The sequence below is a fragment of the Chinchilla lanigera genome, unplaced genomic scaffold (assembly GCF_000276665.1).
Source record: "Chinchilla lanigera isolate Chin_1 unplaced genomic scaffold, ChiLan1.0 scaffold00083, whole genome shotgun sequence".
Taxonomy (NCBI): domain Eukaryota; kingdom Metazoa; phylum Chordata; class Mammalia; order Rodentia; family Chinchillidae; genus Chinchilla; species Chinchilla lanigera.
Window position 1 is genome coordinate 4,727,485 of NW_004955484.1, and position 17,135 is coordinate 4,744,619.

The 17,135-nt window shown below is 44.0% G+C and overlaps 1 protein-coding gene and 1 long non-coding RNA gene across 2 annotated transcripts in view; one reads left to right on the forward strand and one right to left on the reverse strand.

Moving 5' to 3' along the window:
* LOC102017575 overlaps positions 1–8,809 on the reverse strand; it is an 18,160-nt gene extending 9,351 nt beyond the window's left edge. The window contains exon 1 of the long non-coding RNA XR_263886.2: positions 8,770–8,809. This is a non-coding gene — a long non-coding RNA (uncharacterized LOC102017575). The remainder of the gene's footprint in view (positions 1–8,769) is intronic.
* A 2,118-nt stretch (positions 8,810–10,927) lies between these two features.
* On the forward strand, positions 10,928–15,112 carry LOC102017774 (haptoglobin). The gene is made up of 5 exons (XM_005403528.2): positions 10,928–11,035; positions 12,167–12,249; positions 12,507–12,608; positions 13,200–13,274; positions 14,207–15,112. Exons 1-5 carry the CDS (start codon positions 11,031–11,033, stop codon positions 14,983–14,985), a joined length of 1,044 nt encoding a protein of 347 aa, XP_005403585.1. The 5' UTR covers positions 10,928–11,030; the 3' UTR covers positions 14,986–15,112.
* Positions 15,113–17,135: the final 2,023 nt, after the last annotated feature.

Genomic DNA, 17,135 nt, shown 5'->3' on the forward strand with positions numbered 1-17,135 from the left:
ACCTTGCGCTTGCCAGGCAGGCGCTTTGCCGCTGAGCTAAATCCCCAGCCCCTATTTTTGAGAAGCTTTAACAGAACTTAATCTTTGGGTATACATGGCAGAAACGTCAGTCTGTGCATCTGCCAGTGACCTACTTTCCGAGAACGGAATTGCTGGCACTCAGGAAGTCGGGCTGGGAACCAGCGCCTGTGTTCCTGGTATAGCAGGGCCGTAGTCCCTGGCCACTGGTGACAGGAAAAGGGTGATATTCCAGAAGAGGCATAATGAGAGAAGCCACCTTGTTTAGTTTTCTTATCAGGACAAATTGCAATTTTGAACAATGTGTGTTGTTCTCACTGCATCCATCCTGTTGTAACGTGTGTCCACTCCAAGCATGACTAGTCCATTCCATCAAACCGAGGGGCTGGTTATTTCTCTGCTGTTAACATCAGAAACAGGGCTGGGTGTGGTGGGGCACGTCTGTAATCCCAGCACTCGGGAGGCTGAGGCAGGAGGATCGTTGCGAGTTTGAGGCCAGCCTGGGCTACAAAAGTGAGCTCCAGGACAGCCTGAACTGTGTAGTGAGACCCTGTCTCAAAAAGACAAAAAACAAAACAAAACAAAAACCAAAACCAAAAGAAACACATCAGAAACAGGGATGCAGGTTACCATGATGATATCACATGTACTTTGCTGGTGTTTAATTGGCAGTTTTCTCTTTCATATAATTTATGGCATACTAAATTTGGTGAGATATGGCAGTGGTTCGCAAACTTTATTGCACCCGGAGTTACCAGGTTATTTTTAAAATCTGTGGGCGTTTGGCGCCCACCCCCATTCTTTCTGGTCATAACAGAGATGGGATTTGTCCTGGGGATCAGGGAGTTTTTTAAAAAACTCCCCAGGCGATTCTAAAGTATAACAACATTTGGGAATCTTCGAGCTACAGCATTTCTGCATTATTCACTCATTTTCAATTCCTAGATTTAATAGACAACATCCTTATAGATTCTGCTTATTACATACTTTGCCCTTCTCTGCATCAATATCATCTTTTCCAACCCATTCATTAATTGTCCTTTACATTCATTCCTGTTAGAATGCCAGCTTTTGGAGGACAAGGATTTATTTGATTTATTCCCTGCTATGTTCTCGCCTCCTAAAACACCCAGGTGTATTGTAGACACCTGATTAAATATTTGCCTAATCTGTGAATAGTTCCTGTTCATTCAGTTCTTTGTTACATCCATTTTCACACAATTTCTAATTTATGTTTTTATATTTAGAAGATTTCCAGATCTAGTTCTTCATTTCCAGAGGTCACCTTTCAAGTCCCAATTATACATAAGATTCATTTAAAAAAAAAAAGAGCTGGGCGTGGTGGCGCACACCTGTAATCCTAGCACTTGGGAGGCTGAGGCAGGAAGATCCTTGCAAGTCTGAGACCAGCCTGGGCTACAAAGTGAGCTCAAGGTCAGCCTGAACTGCATAATGAGACCCTGTCCCAAAAAGAAAAAAAAAAAAAAGATTCATTTCAAAACTTGACCTCAATGTTTTCTCTCCCAAATCTATCCACACACAAGTTTTATCTCATTTTTCAGTCTTCCCATATTTACTCACTCCAGTTTTATGATGGTTCTGAAAGGTCTCTTGAGTTTTTCCTTGCTTTTAATTTTGCCAACATCAAATTGTCTTAATTTAATTATGTTTCAAGTTATTTTATAATTACCTGTTAGAATTTTTTAAAAAAAATTGTTTGTGGGCCAGGTGGGGTGGCACATGCCTGTAATCCTAGCTATGTGGGAGGCTTAGGCAGACGGATCACAAATTCAAGTCCAGCCTGGGCAACTTAGTGAGCTCCTGTCTCAAAATAAAAAATAAAAAAATGGGCTAGAGTTCAGTGCAAAGGCTCTGAGTTCAATCTCCAGTAACATAAACACACACACACACACACACACACACACACACACACACACACAGAGTGTTTATGAGATTTCACTGTGTAGATGCAAATTATTTGACAATAATAGTATAAGGATGAGAGGTAAAGGTGAAGAGGAAGAAATTCTGTAAAAGTTCTCATTATTTGTGAAGAGGTAAATGTACTAACTGAAAGTAGATTGTGATAAGACCAGGATGACTATCTTGAAATCATTACAGTAACCACTGGGAAAGTACTACACGAATGAATACGTAACAAAAAAGCTAAAAGAGGATAAACTCGGCCAAACACTGGCTAACAGGGAGAAATCAGAGAACAGAAAACAAATCGTACAACGGAAAATTTAAAATGAACTCTTTGTAATTAAATTAAATATAAATAAACTAAACATTTCTATTAAAAGGCAAAAGTTGTCAGAATGCATTAATGCCAGTTAGACAGATGAATAGAGAAAGATACAGCACAAAAACACTACCCAGAAGAAAGTTGGTGCATACTGAGAGTCTTCATGGAAGAGTTACTACAGATAAACACAGATGTTTCATGAAGATAAATGATCAACTTAACAGGAGGATATAACAAACATAAGGGTTTTTGTTTGTTTGTTTTTTGTCTTTTTGAGACAGGGTCTCGCTATGCAGTTCAGGCCAGCATTGAGCTCACTTGGTAGCCCAGGCTGGCCTTGAACTTGCAACAATCCTCCTACCTCAGCCTCCCGAGTGCTGGGATTACAGGCATGCGCCACCACACTGGGCTAACAAAGCTAAATTTGGATGCACCTAATAAGTGAATTTAAGACAAAAAAACAAACAAGCATCTCAGTAACTAAAACAAAACACAGAAAAAAATCAGGAAACGTGTAGAAGACTTGAACAGAAGAATGAATAAGCTTGACCTATTGATATATATAGCGTACTCCGCTCAAGAACTGCTGTCTTCTAAAGTGCCGTGGCTGGGCCGTAAGGCAAGTCTCGACAACGCGCACAGGACTGAAGTCACACGGAGGAGGCTTCCCAGCACTGAGGAGTGGAGCTTGAAACCAAAAATGGCAAAATCATTTAAAGATCTCCGAATGTTTAGAATATCGGCAACATACTTCTAAATAAATTATGGGTCAAACTAGACACAGATGAAATTTACAAATTGTAAATGATTGATAAAAATACAATTTATTGAAATATATGGGAAATAGGTAAGAAATGTATGTATTAGAAATAGATCAATGTTTCTACTTTAAGAAATTCAGAAAATAAAATACTAAACAGAAAGAGAGGGATGGGGGGAGACAGAGAGAAAGAGAGAGAGCGGGGAGAAGAGAGGAGAGGAATCACTATCCTGAAATAGAAGACGCATTAAAAAACCAAGTAGGATAAAAGTTTGAATTCTGAAAAGATTAATAAATCTAATAAACCCTAGTGAGACTACTCAAACCAAATAAAAAGAAAACACAAATTATCAATATTTGGAATAAAAGAAGGAATCTGAATTACTAATATTAAATAGAATTAATAATAATCTGAATTACTGATATTAAATAGAATATTAATTGGAAATAGTTTTATGCCAGTAAAATTGATAGCTTCATTAAAATGGGCAAATTTCTAGACACTCTATTGCTAGAAAAAATAGACTATCTGAATATTTACTTATTTATTTTTAGTTTTTTATTTTTTGAGACAGGGTCTTGCTGTGTAGTTCAGGCTTATGTTGAACTTACTATGTAGCCCAAACTGGCCTTGAACTTGTGGCAATCCTCCTGCCTCAGCCTCCCGAGTGCTACAATTACAGGCATGCACCACTATGCCCAGATATGAAGTTCAGAAATTGAATCTGAAATTTAAAATCTTCCCATAAGGAAACTATAGGCTTGGGACTGGATGTAGCCCAGTGGTAAATTATGCATGAGGCCCTGTGTTTGATCCCTACCACACGTGCACATGCGTGTGCATGTACACACACACACATACATACATACACATAGAAAAAAAGGCAGAAGAACAGTCTACAGGCCCATCTGGCTTCACTGGCAAATTCCTCCCCCAAATTAAGGAAGAAATAATATCAATCTTACACAAATTCTTTCGTAGAATACGGAAAAGGGGACACTGTTCAACTTGTATTAAGAGATCAAAATAACCTTAACATGAACTCTTGATGCAGATTCCTTACAAAAAAGGAAAATTATAGGCCAATATTTCTTAGAAAGATAGAAAAACAAAAAATAAAAAAAAAACTCAGCAAACCAAACCCATAAAACATAATTATACCACATCATGAGAAACTGAGGTTAATTCCAGAAGTGCAAAGTTAGTAAAATGGTTAAACATCAGTAAATATAATTCAACACATTCTTATAGATAGTTGACCTTAATGGATAAAGTATTTGACATTATAAACAGGTGATCTTAAGGGGAAAGAAAAAATGTTCAACATTTCTTTATGGTAAGAAAAATCTCAGCCAGGTGTGGTAGCACATGGTTGTAATTCCACCAGTTGGGAGATTGAGGCAGGAGGATCTGGGGTCCCAGGCCAGCTTGGGCTATATACAGAACCTGTCTCAGAAAATCAGCCAACCAACCAACCAGCCAACCAACCAAACAAACAAACCTTGAATGAACCAGAAGTAGAAATTTCCTTAATCTAATAAAGGATATCTACAAAAACAAAACAAAACACAAAAAACAAAAGAACCTACAAACAGTAAAATAGCCAACGTAAAACGACACACACACAAAAAAGCCCTCTCTGATCTCTCTCTGTGTCTCTGTGTCTCCCTCCCTCCCCCATCTCTCTCACAGCTTTTGCTGTCTTCTGCATTCATGAGCTGTTGCCCCTCTGCCATGTGCCACCCTGCGTCAGAGCCAGCGAATTATAGATGGAAACCTCTACCAACTGTGAGCTAAATACACTTTTCCCCCTTGAACAAAACAAAAGAAAACAAAGCAAAACAAAACAAAATAAAAACAAAAACTACAGCACTCTGAGAAGCTGCGGTAGCAAGCCTGGGCTACTGAGTGACTTAGTGAGATCTTGTCTCAAAATAATAAAAAAGGGCTGGTGATGTAGCTCAGTGTGAAGGTTCTGGGTTCAGTTCCCAGTACCACAATCAAACAAACCATACTCCACAACTCCAAGAACATATTTAAGAAAATGTGAATGCTCTCTCCCTCCTTCATTGTGAAAATAAAAACAAAGAGGTCCATTCCATAGTTCTATTTAACATTTTAATAAAAATTCTAGTTAGTGCAATAAGGTGAGAAAAGAAACAAGGGGTAGAAAAAATTGAAAAGAGATGAAACAGCCATTATTTGCAGAAGAGAAGATTGTGGCCAAAATGTTCAGAACGTTAATCATTTAGATTTAATTAGTAACTTTATCAAGGTTGTATGGTACAAGATCAATATAGAAATCAATTATACTTTTCTATACTACTAACAATTAGTAAACTAAGTAAAATATAATTTACAATAGTATAATAAATACTTAAGAATAGATTTAATTAGAAAAGTGTTAAGGTGAAATTCAAGAATAGCAAAAACTATTACAAATGAGTGAGGACGATGGTCATTTTTGTGGGGCGTGGGATACGGATGGAAGTGCTGTGTCCCTTGAGCTGAGTGTTGATTGTATGGGTGTTATAGAAAGATGCATTGAGCTGAATGCTGAAGATTTGGTGTTTTTTGTAAGTGATGTTGGATCAATTGCACATCCATATGGAATTAATGAGCCTGGTTTTCTGCCTCACATCTCTGTCTCTGTACAGAAGATACTCATTTCAGGAAAATTAGAAAAGATGAGAATTAGCTTAAATTCCCAACAAGGAAGGAATAACTGATGCACCCTTAAGTTAGTGAGATATGACATTAAAAGTGTTTTAAAGAGTTTGCAGAAACATGGGAAATGCCTACAACGCTGGGTGAGCAAAGCCGATCACAAAAAATCTAGTAAAAGACAATGACAGCTATGTAAAATGTGTGTGGGGAGAAATCTTGGAGGAAGTAATGCTAAGGTGTTACGAGTGCTTATCGGTTGCCTTTGGATGGTGAAATATTGGGGGATGTTTTCCTTATTTTTATTTGTCTGTACCTTATGAAATTTCAAGACTTTTGTGATGGCAGAATGAACTCTGAAAAATATTTTTTCCTTCTAAAATAAAAACTTTGCCCTTAACTTTGTCAACTGCTGTCTTCTTTATTCTTTTAAGCTTTTCTGCTTTTTGTTCTCCCTATGACACACATTCCTAGTTCTTGGGGCTGCGTACTGTATGAGTCTTCTCACTTGCGACCTCCTGTCTGTCCTGTCCAGTTAAGAGGAGGCCTTTGGGCTGGGTCTCTTTGTTGTCAAGTTCACAGATGATGCCCGGGGAGGAGAGGCCGGGAATGTCTCTTTGTTGTCCAGACAAGAGGTCAGAGAACTGGAGTCCAGGTTGTATTTGGAAGGAGAAGGTGAATTGTGCACCCGGTGGATAAGCAATTGTCCTACAGCCTCGATGAGAAATGTTTCAAGTTAGATGCTCCAGGAGGGCACCAGTTGGAGCCCAAGGAGAAAGTCTTATCTATCCCTCTTTGGTCATAAGGCTGAGGTTCTCGCTTCTTCTCTGAGGATCCACAGAAATAAAGCCCATTTTTCCCCTCTCTGGAGAAGTAGAAGCAGCCAGGCAGAGAAAAAACCAGAAGTCTAGGGCTGTGACATTCTCAAGACTGTGGGCAGAGGACTGCGGAGACTGAGCGAGGCACGGTGATTTCTGAAGGAGCGGGACAGACAGAAAGGGAGAAGGGACAGGACACAGAGGAAGGGCTCCAGGCTCAGCGCGCTCCTTTGCAGCCTGAGGCGCGCCCTTGTTTGATAAGGCTCTGGAAAAGCCAGGGCAGTAGCTCTTCTTCCTCATCACCGAGGCAGCTGGGTAGCAGAGTGGTAAAGACCAATGGTGGCAGGAGGTACAAGGGAAGAAGGGGCCCGGGGAGGGACATCCTAACACCTGTGCCCCCAGAGCTACATTTTTATCTGTTCTGTATGTCAGCAGTGCTAGCTAACACTGGCTGCCTAACAAACCTCCCCAAAGCTGAGCGACTTTATTTATTTTTGGTACCGGGAATCGAACTCGGGACCTCATGCTTGCCAAGCAGGCGCTGTGCCACTGAGCTACATCCCTGGCCAACTTTAAACTGCAACCTTTCCTGTTTAGCTTCAGATTCTGCAGGTCAGCAGTTTGGCCTGGGCCGAGCTGAGGCAGAGGTCATTTGGGTCTGGATCAGCCTCTGCTGATTGTGGCAAGGCCTTCCTCACCCTTGCAGGGCTCTGGAGAAGCGGAGCTGGCTGACTGAGGGCTGCTATGCTGCCTTCTCCCCTGGGGCCTTTCCTGCTCCAGTAGTGAGGAATAGCTTGGGCTCGTTTACAAGTTGCCTTCAGATTCCAGGGCAGGGAGAGAAGGAAGCCCCACAGCACATGCCAGGTGTGCCCTTGGCTCTGCCTTGTGCATAGGAGAGTGGCGGAACCGGTGCAGTGCACCTCAGGGAGGGAAGGGAGTCTCAGGCCTCTCAACTGGGGCTCCCACATCCCACGCACACCTCCCGGGTTAATCGATGGGAGAGGGGCCTCTTAGTGAGTTCTTCCTGGGATTTCCTCCTCCATGTTCTCAAGGATGATATTTCATACTTTTAAAACATCACATATGATCTATGCATGCATGTGCATATTATGAAAATAAAGAACAATGAAATAATGTATAATCATGAATTTATCTCAGCCCATTAACATTATCTCAGATCATTAACAATAATTCACTTATATTTCACCTACGTGCTTTTCTCTTATGCCATCCTCCTCACTTCTCAGGAGAGGTAACATTTCACATTTTGCATTTTTCCATTCCATTAAAAAAGTTAAAATTATCTAGGAGTGGTGATGATTTTCTTTTTTTTTTTTGGTTTTTCTCCGGTACCAGGAACCGAACTCACGACCTTGCACTTGCCAGGCAGGCGCTTTGCCGCTGAGCTAAATCCCCAGCCCTAGGAGTGGTGATGTACTCCTATAATCCCAGCGCTCAGAAGGCTGAGGCAGAAGGATTGCTCCGAGTTTGAGGCCAACCTGGGCTGAGTTTAGGACCAGCCTAAACTACATAGCAACATCCTGTCTCAACAAGCAAACAAACTATTTGTTGAGGGGAAAAGAAAACAAAACAGCAATATATTGTAAAGATATGAATACCAATGATACAAAACCAATATTCACGATTTTTGATTTTTTGCTGTGATACAATATGCATAAGGTAAAATTTGATTTTAACTATTTTTAAGTGTACAACCCAGCAGCATTAGTTGCATTAGCACTCTTGTGCAACCATTGGTGCTGTTTCTAAAACTTTTTCATCACCCCAACAGAAACTCTGTCCAAATTAAGCAATGACTCCCCATTCTTCCCTCCTCCCAGCCCCTGGTATTTTATCTACATTCTTTTTCCAGGAACTTGCCTATTTTAGATATTTAATGTAAGTGGATTTTGTAGCATTTGTTCTTTTGGTTTTGGCTTTTCTATGATGCTTTCCAAGTGTATTCATGCTGTAGCATGTTATCAGCTCCATCCCTTTTTTGTACAGGTGGATAATGTTCCACTGTATAAATATACCATATTTCTTTATGTGTTCATCTGTCGATGGACACATGGCTTGTTTCCACTATTTTGACTCTTGTGAAAATGATGCAATGAACACTGGTGTGCAAGTCTCTGAGTCTCTGATTTTAATTCTACCTAGAAGTGGAATTGCTGGGCGCCTTAGTTACTTTTCTATCATTGTTGAGACAAAGTACCACATACCCAAAATCAAGGAAGGAAAAGCTTATTTAGCTCACAGTTTGTGGAGGTTCCAGTCCATAATCCAGTGGCTCCAAGGCAGAGTGGTGTGGCAGAAGGGAGATAGTTCAAAGTAGCAGAAGACAGCAAAAGCAACATAAGAAAAAAGGGAGGAGTGAGCAAGCAAGCAAGCGCCTATCTTCTCTTTTATTGTATGCAAGCTACCCGCCCCAGGGCAGGTGCAGCACTCACACCCATAATCCCAGCATTGGCCCAAACAAATTCTAGAAGCCTGCCGCATGACTGCATCAGACTTTAGGGGGACATCCAGATACAAACCATAACACTGGGTCATATGGGAATTCTATGTGTAACCTTCTGAAGAACCAACAAACTTTTCCACAGAGAACACGCTATTTTACATTCCCACCAGAAATGTATGAGGGCTCTAATTTCTCTGCGCCCTTTCCCATACTGCTGTATGTGTATGTGTGTGGTTGTGTATTCTTTTCTTATAGTTACTCTAGTGGAGATGAATGGTGTCTTCTTGTGGCATTTCCCTAATGGCATTTTTTGGATGATATTCATCATCTTCTCATACGTTTTAAAAATGTCTACTCAAATCCTTTGTCCACATTTTAATTGGATTTTTTTTTTACATATTTGCAAATATTTTCTCCCATTCTGTGGATTACCTTTGTACTTCTTTTGATACACAAAAATTTATTTGGATGAAGCTATTTTATCATTTGTTTGTAATTTTGGTGAATCTATTACCAAATTTTACTTTGTTTTGAACTCTGTAACAGTGATATAATTTTTCTTTTTTTGAGAGAGGGTCTCGCTATGCAGTTCAGGCTGGCCTTGAACTCACTATATAGCCCAGGTTGGCCTCAAACTTGTGGCGATCTGCCTGCCTCAGCCTCTTGAGTCCTGGGATGACAGGTGTGCACCACCATACCTGGCTCTAGAGTGATATCAATTTGAGTGTAATCTAGAATTTTATTTTTTTAAAATCAGGTTTATAAGATTATCTATGTTCTTTTGTTGTTCATGCATTTCATGACTATAACATTCCCTTATGTGAATATACTACACATTATTTACCTGTTCTCCTACTGATAGATATTTGTGTTTTTCCAGTTATTTCGCTATTACATCAATGCTGCTATGAATATTCCAAGTGATTTTATGGACAGTCTAGCCTAACTTTTTTTTAAAAAATGACTAAAGTATGGCTGGCGATATAGCCCAAAGGTGCAAGCGCCAGACTGGCAAGTGCAAGGTCCTGAGTTTAATTCTTGGTACCAAAAAAAAAAATCAATAAATAAATAAAGGGATTTTTAATTGAGCTGCTACTTTCAGTGGAACCATACTTGGAATGTATAGGTACAGATATTTAGCTGAAACAGTCATTTTTCTCATCTACCTGTTTGGACTAATTCCTGGGCCATAAACTACAAGAATCATTGCCGTTGAATGTGGTCTGTGCCAAGCTACCCTGTAACTCTAACTCTATGATTTGTTGAAGACAGTAATAGTGAAGATCTGATAATCATGTTTCACTGATTTTGACTGGCGAGCTTATAAATGATATGGAGTTACCCAAGTAAGGGGGGCAAAATGACTGTGAAAGGGAACGTTTTCTTTACAGCCCCATGTAGGTTGTGGGGTGTCTGTACAGGGTTTGAAACAACTCAAAGGCCTTTTTGGGAGCTGGAAATCCTCCAGAACAGACAGATTTACAGTTGTGTGCCAGTCTATACCTTTAATCTTGTGCGATTTCTTGCAAGAAGCAATCAGAGAAGACACAATAAACACAGTTTACTGATTGCAAGTTGGGGAGCTTTTAGCAATAGGGGAATGTCCACAGAGGTGGGGGAAATGATTATGAAAAGGAAATTCTTTCATTGCAGTTTTCTTGTAGCTAAGCTAGGTTGCAAGAACGTCTCCAAATGGCTTGAAATAACTCAAAGCAAAGTCATTTTATACGCTGAAAACTCTCCAAAACAAAGAACCAGACTGAGTTTCCTCCTGCCCGACTGCTGTTTTCTGGGAACACTTTTGGCAGGTACACGGGGTCGTAAAGTTGCCAGATTTCCTCGGGGGTTGGTAAAATAACACCAACTGTGATGCAAGAGCTCAGCTCCTAAGAGAGGCTTGTGGTTTTGTTACTGGAACATGTCAGTGACCTTAACAAGGCCGAAACTGTGTAAACAGGGGAATTACACATTAAGGAGGTGGGGTCAGGTCTTGGGGCATAAAAGGCTGAGCTGGTGCCCCTCAGCACCGCTCTTCCAGAAGCAAGACAAGCCAGAAGATGAGGTGAGTCTCTCCACACTTCAAGTTCTGCATCCCATCCTTGTTCTCACAGACCAGTACAGCACAAGCTTAATGGAGAGATGCAAAGCTGTAACAAGGAAACGGGGCAAATGGGCTCTGCTGTAGCGAGTACGGGACTTAGTGTATGAAGTCTTCTCTGGCATGGGTAAAAGAGGGTGCTTTCAGACAGTGCCTTCTTTGCCGGGAGATGGGATCCACTCAGATTTTATCAGGATGGAAAGCCGTTCTGAAATAGTGAAAGAATAAGACCAGAAACTGAACACCCCCAGGCAATCCCTGAGCGGTAGCATCTGCAGGCAGGATGGGTACCTGGTAAGCATGGCCTGTATTCTCATGGCCACGGCCATGGCTGTGCTTTCAGGAAGCCACTTCTCCTCCAGGCAGCCTCCTGGCATTCTTTTTTTTTTTTTTTTTATCTTTTTGAGACAGGGTCTCGCTCTGCAGTTCAGGCTGGCGTTGAGTGCACTTTGTAGCCCAGGCTGGTCTCAAACTTGCAGTGATCCTCCTGACTCAGCCTCCCGAGTGCTGGGATTACAGGTGTGTGCCACCATGCCCGGCAATTCTTGGTTTTATACACCATTCCTTCAAGCTAATGCTCATAACATAATAGGAGCAAGTACATATAGATTTTAAATTATAAATTAAAAATCATTTGTTATGGGAAAATTTTAAGAAGTAGAGAGGCTAGTATAATAACCCCTAGGTTCCCATCTTCAAGTTAGCTTCCTTTTATTAGCAGTGTCTTTGAAGCCCAGTTGTTCAGGGATGTCTGTGGGAGAGTTCTTTTTGCTAGAGAGCTCATAGAGTCAATTTAATGCTTCCTGGACACAGCCAGAAACTGAGACCCGCTTAGCTCTGTGCTTTCCTATCTTGGTGCTACCTTTCTGAAGCCTATCTGGAATTCTGGGCAGCATGAAGCTTGCCGGAAGCTGGGTATGCTGAGAGCTGCTAAAGCGGGTGGGTGGGTGGGTGCAACTTCTTGGTCCCAGCACTTCATGTATCCATTTTCTGGGTTTGTGGGAGGGGTCTGTGTGGATGCGTGTGTGCGTGTGCGTGCATGTGTGTGCGTGAAGCAGGGAGACCAACTTTATACTCCTTGTCATCTCTCTGCAGTGCTCTGGGAGCTCTTGTCACCCTCCTGCTCTGGGGACAGCTTTTAGCTGTGGACATTAGCAATGATGTCACAGATATTTCAGGTAGGTCTTGCGTCTGAGCAGGAGCCGTGCATCGGCTGCTCTGCTGCGGTGCGCTCAGATCCCACCTGGTCTGCTGGGTCCTTTAGGGAAGACCCAGCTCCCCCCTCTCACCTGTGGTCCCCTGCCCTTCCCTTGGTTTCCATGTGGAGGTAGGGAGCCTGATTTGCAGAGTGGCTTCCTCTTATCTGACTTTTTACAGGTTCCTGGGAACAATTTCTAGATTTTCGCTTCCTTTTCTGGTGTCCTTTCTTTTGCAGACGACAGCTGTCCTAAGCCCCCTGAGATTGCAAATGGCTATGTGGAGCACCTGGTTCGCTATCAGTGTAAGCCGTACTACAAGCTGCGCACTGAAGGGAACGGTAAGACCCGGACGAGTCCGCCCTGCGCACACCCACCCTCACATCCCCATGATGGTGGGGCTGGGCTGGCCGGTAGTTCCCAGGGACTACTTGGGGCCAGAGATCTGGACTCTCCTAAAGGTTTTGTCATCAGTAAAGCCATCCTTTGAGCAAACCCACTTCTCAGTCCCAAGTTTTTCTTTTGATCAGGGGAGGCAATGCCACGTACGCTGCCTGTCTCACAGTAAGACCTCTAAGAGAGGAGTGCGTGCCTGCTGCTTTCCCTTCGTTCTCACAGCCCTCCTGTGAAGAGATACTGTTATCAGGAGGAGGAAACTGAGGCACAGAGCGCTTGAGGATCTCGCCCGAGTTCACACAGCCTGTGAGGGGCAGTCAGGATCTCAGCCCTGATCCCGACCTATCTTGTCAAGACCTCCCTGACCACGGTCTTCCCACCGCTCAGTTAGCACAGCGCTCCTCCTGTTCCTTCTCGCCCGCACTATCTTCCTCTTCCCTCTTCATCTCCCTCCTAATTCCTTTTTAATACCTCCTCATCCTGCAATAGTCCAGACTTCATTCCTCTCTGGGCTCACTTCTTTCCTCTTGTTTCAGGAGTGTACACCTTAAACAGTGAGAAGCAGTGGGTGAATGAGGTCACTGGAGAGAAACTTCCAGAATGCGAAGCAGGTTCGTGCCAAGGGTTCAGTGTGTGGGGAGCCATCTTGGTTCAAAGGTCACAGAGCCCATTCACTCCTGTGTGGTTTCCCCTGAGCATACAAAAGCCAAGATGAGGGATCAGGGAGAACCACAGAATATGGGGCTGACCTGGTCAGTAAGGAGATGACTCTCAGGGGAGCTCAGAGAGCAGCTTGTTCAGTTAGGCCTGAGGGAACTGGCTCAATTCACTGTCTACACTGCCTGATCAGGAGACCTAGGTATACAGGCAGCCTACCTAGAGAGCCAGGGTGAAGGGTAAAGCAAGCTCTGGGAAGAATGTGTCAAGGGAGGATGTGAGAGAAGCAGAACCCATGGAGGCAGGGAGGCTGGGGGGGGGTGGGGCTCCTGTTTTTCCTGGTCAGGAAGAGCTTTTGCTCTCCTCTCTCCTCTGGGAACAGAGGATTTGCCCACCTTCTGCTGTCAGTGTGTGGGGCCGCCAAGTTGCCGTGGGTTAATTGCCCTGTCTGTAGAGTCTGTGTTCCTGCCTACACTGCTTCAGCCTGTTTAGTCCGTGGAAAGGGATCCCACCGCTCCCAGCCCTTCCAGTGTGTTCCGGGGAGGTGTGGAAATTCTTCTCTAACATACTCCTCTGATGACATGTTTAAATAACCATTCCGCTCCTCTGCCAGGGTTTAAAATCTTGGTGTTACTATTTCTTTAGTGGGTTAGAAAAGCAGAAAATAGAACTCTGCTTTGTGACGTAAACAACAAAAAACCATTATTTTACACTGTAAATACTGGAAACAAGACGGGCAGGGATAAGGGCAAAGCATCTGAATAATTCTAGCTTTGAAACACGTGAAGAAAGCGTGTAGGCGGCGGCAACACCCACCCCTTTCGCCGCGTTCGGGAGGGAGGCGCATCCGAATTTCCGCTCACGGCTGTCTCGCTCTCCCCGACAGTGTGCGGGAAGCCGAAGAACCCGGTGGACCAGGTGCAGCGCATCATTGGTGGCTCTCTGGACGCCAAAGGCAGCTTTCCCTGGCAGGCTAAGATGATCTCCCGCCATCATCTCACCACGGGGGCCACGCTCATCAGTGAACAATGGCTTTTGACCACGGCCAAAAACCTCTTCCTGAATCACACAGAGAACGCCACGGCAGAGGAGATTGCCCCTACTCTGAAACTTTTTGTGGGAAGAAGGCAGCCAGTGGAGATTGAGAAGGTGGTTTTCTACCCGAACTATTCCACAGTGGACATTGGGCTCATCAAACTCAAACAGAAGGTGCCTGTCAATGAGCGAGTGATGCCCATTTGCCTGCCTCTGAAGGACTACGCGGAGGTGGGGCGCGTAGGTTATGTGTCTGGCTGGGGGCGAAATGCCAACTTTAGATTTACTGAGCACCTCAAGTACGTCACCCTGCCCGTGGCTGAGCAGAACAAATGTGTGGAGCACTACGAGGGCAGCACAGTCCCCGAGGAGAAGACCCAGAAGAGCCCTGTAGGGGTGCAGCCCATCCTGAACGAGCACACCTTCTGTGCCGGCATGTCCAGGTACAAGGAGGACACCTGCTATGGTGATGCTGGCAGCGCCTTTGCCGTTCACGACCTGGAACAGGACACCTGGTATGCAGCCGGGATCCTGAGCTTTGACAAGAGCTGCACTGTAGCCGAGTATGGGGTATACGTGAAGGTGCCCTCCATCCTGGACTGGGTTCGGAAAACCATGGCCGACAACTAATGCAAGGCTGGCCGGAAGCCCTTGCCTGGTAGCAAGGGAAAGGTGGATGGGGCAGGATCGGTTCTGAGCTGCTGGGCATCAGCCCTGCACTGCTGTGTCAGTCAATAAAGAGACTGCTTTAGACTCATTTCTGCGCTCAGAATGCTTTTATTTAGATGGGGGCCTTTTCATTCTCTCATCTATGGTACTGGGCGGCCAAGCGGCATAATTTGCTGGAAATATGGCAGACAGTTGTCCAAGCCACTGAAAATCCCTGAGGTGATAGTGTCCCACACTGGGGAGTCACGCTCAGTGGTTACGTGCCCACTGAATGCCAAGTCTGACAGCTCACTGTTACCCTTGTTTTACAGACAAGCAAACTCGGAGGGGTGAAGTGCTGCGCCTAATGTTACATAGCTATTTAACAGGGAAGCCGAACTTGAACCTGACCTGTCCGAATGCAAACTCAGAGCTCTTTTCACTCCACTCTGTTGCCTCTTTGAAGAGGATTAGCAGGAAGGGTGCAGGCCTGGAGGGAAGATGCTTGCCCAAGGGTGAAAACAAGTGTGGACATGGGCAGTACTTTTACTGGTTGTGCGCCCACCTACCGGTGTCCCAGAAAATAAAGCAGCAGAAAGGCAGGATCTTGACTTGCTGGGTCCAGGTCACAGTGCAGCCCACAGATGTGCTGAATGCTCTCAGCCCCTGGGCCGTGATCAGTTCCCTGGTCTCGTCCACGACGGGCGTAAACTAGATGAGATCTCTGAAATCTCTACCAGTCACAAGGCTCTGAGGTATTTTTGCAGAGTTCTGAGTCTCTTTCTCAGCAGGAAATGCTTTTCTGGGCTTGTAACCCAGCCTCTCCTAGGAGTCAGATGCAAGCGTGATCTTCTAATGCCCCGAGATAAGGGTCTTGCTACTTAGGCTCCCCCAGGAGAAAGGCGAGAGGGAAGCTTTCTGTGAATCCTTTCTCCTACAATCCTCTACCTTCTCATCATGCCAAACACATGGCCTTTCCTTCTCATGCTGTAAAAGGCCACTGATGTCGCTATGTTCTCAGCAGGGTCTGCTGTTCACTCTGAAGCGCTCTTCCCATGTGCTTCCCCAACCCGTAACATTCCACCTGGTCAGAGCTAGTGCACCGAGGGGGACCGAGACCTATGTTTTTAGAACCTGGGAAGGAAGCAACTGCCAGAAGCTGAAAAATAATACACTTACAAAAAGCTTCTCAGGAAGCAGCAAGTTACATTTTCTTTCAGCAGTATCAACACTAAGTTTTCTAGAACAACCCACCCGTTTTTGAACAATTATGACTGTACTAGGTGCTTCTTGGCCATACCCAGAAGTGATAAAAAGAAAATCTCTGCTATATTCTCAATCACCTATCTTCTCTGCCTCTTTCCTCCCATCTAACTGGCCTCCTCCTTGGCTTCCTGGAACAGGCCCTGTATCATTCTCTGAGCCTCCCCGCCTGCAAAAGGACCTCCTGCTCTCCCTGTGACTCGAGCGGCACCTCCTCTCAGAAAGCTTTATCCTTGTCCAGGACTCACCCGAATGCAGCACCTAGCATTTGATGGGGCATACAGCACATATTCAGTAAATTACTTATGGAATGGAAAGCAACTAAGATCAGATCTAAAGTATAAATCAGGCCTTTCGAGCATGATGAGAGAATTTTACGCATGCAAGTTCTCAATTTTTACTGGTATCTGAGCACTTACTGCGTATCAACTACTGTAATTCAGGCTGGAGAACAGAAAATCTGACTAAGTGACTTGGCGAGGAAGATATGTTATTCTTTCATAGCAGTCTGGAGGGACGCAGGTCTGGAGTTTACTCAGGAGCTCAATAACATCATCACGGGTCATAGTCTTTTGGAAGGAGGTAGTACTGGGGACTGAACCCAGGACCTTGCACAGGCTACACAAGAATTCTGCCACTGAGCCATACCTCCGTCCTTTTTAAGAATTTTGAGACGGTCTGCTAAATTGCCCAGGGTGGCCTCCAACTCGTGATCCTCCTGTCTTAGCCCGTTTAGGCTGGGATTATAGGCACGCACCACCATACCTGATGATGAGACTGTATTAAGATTATTCTCAGCGTATTAATTTTTCATCCAGATGCTGGATACCTCATGGCCCAAAATGCGTATGATTAAAATCAAAAGGAGG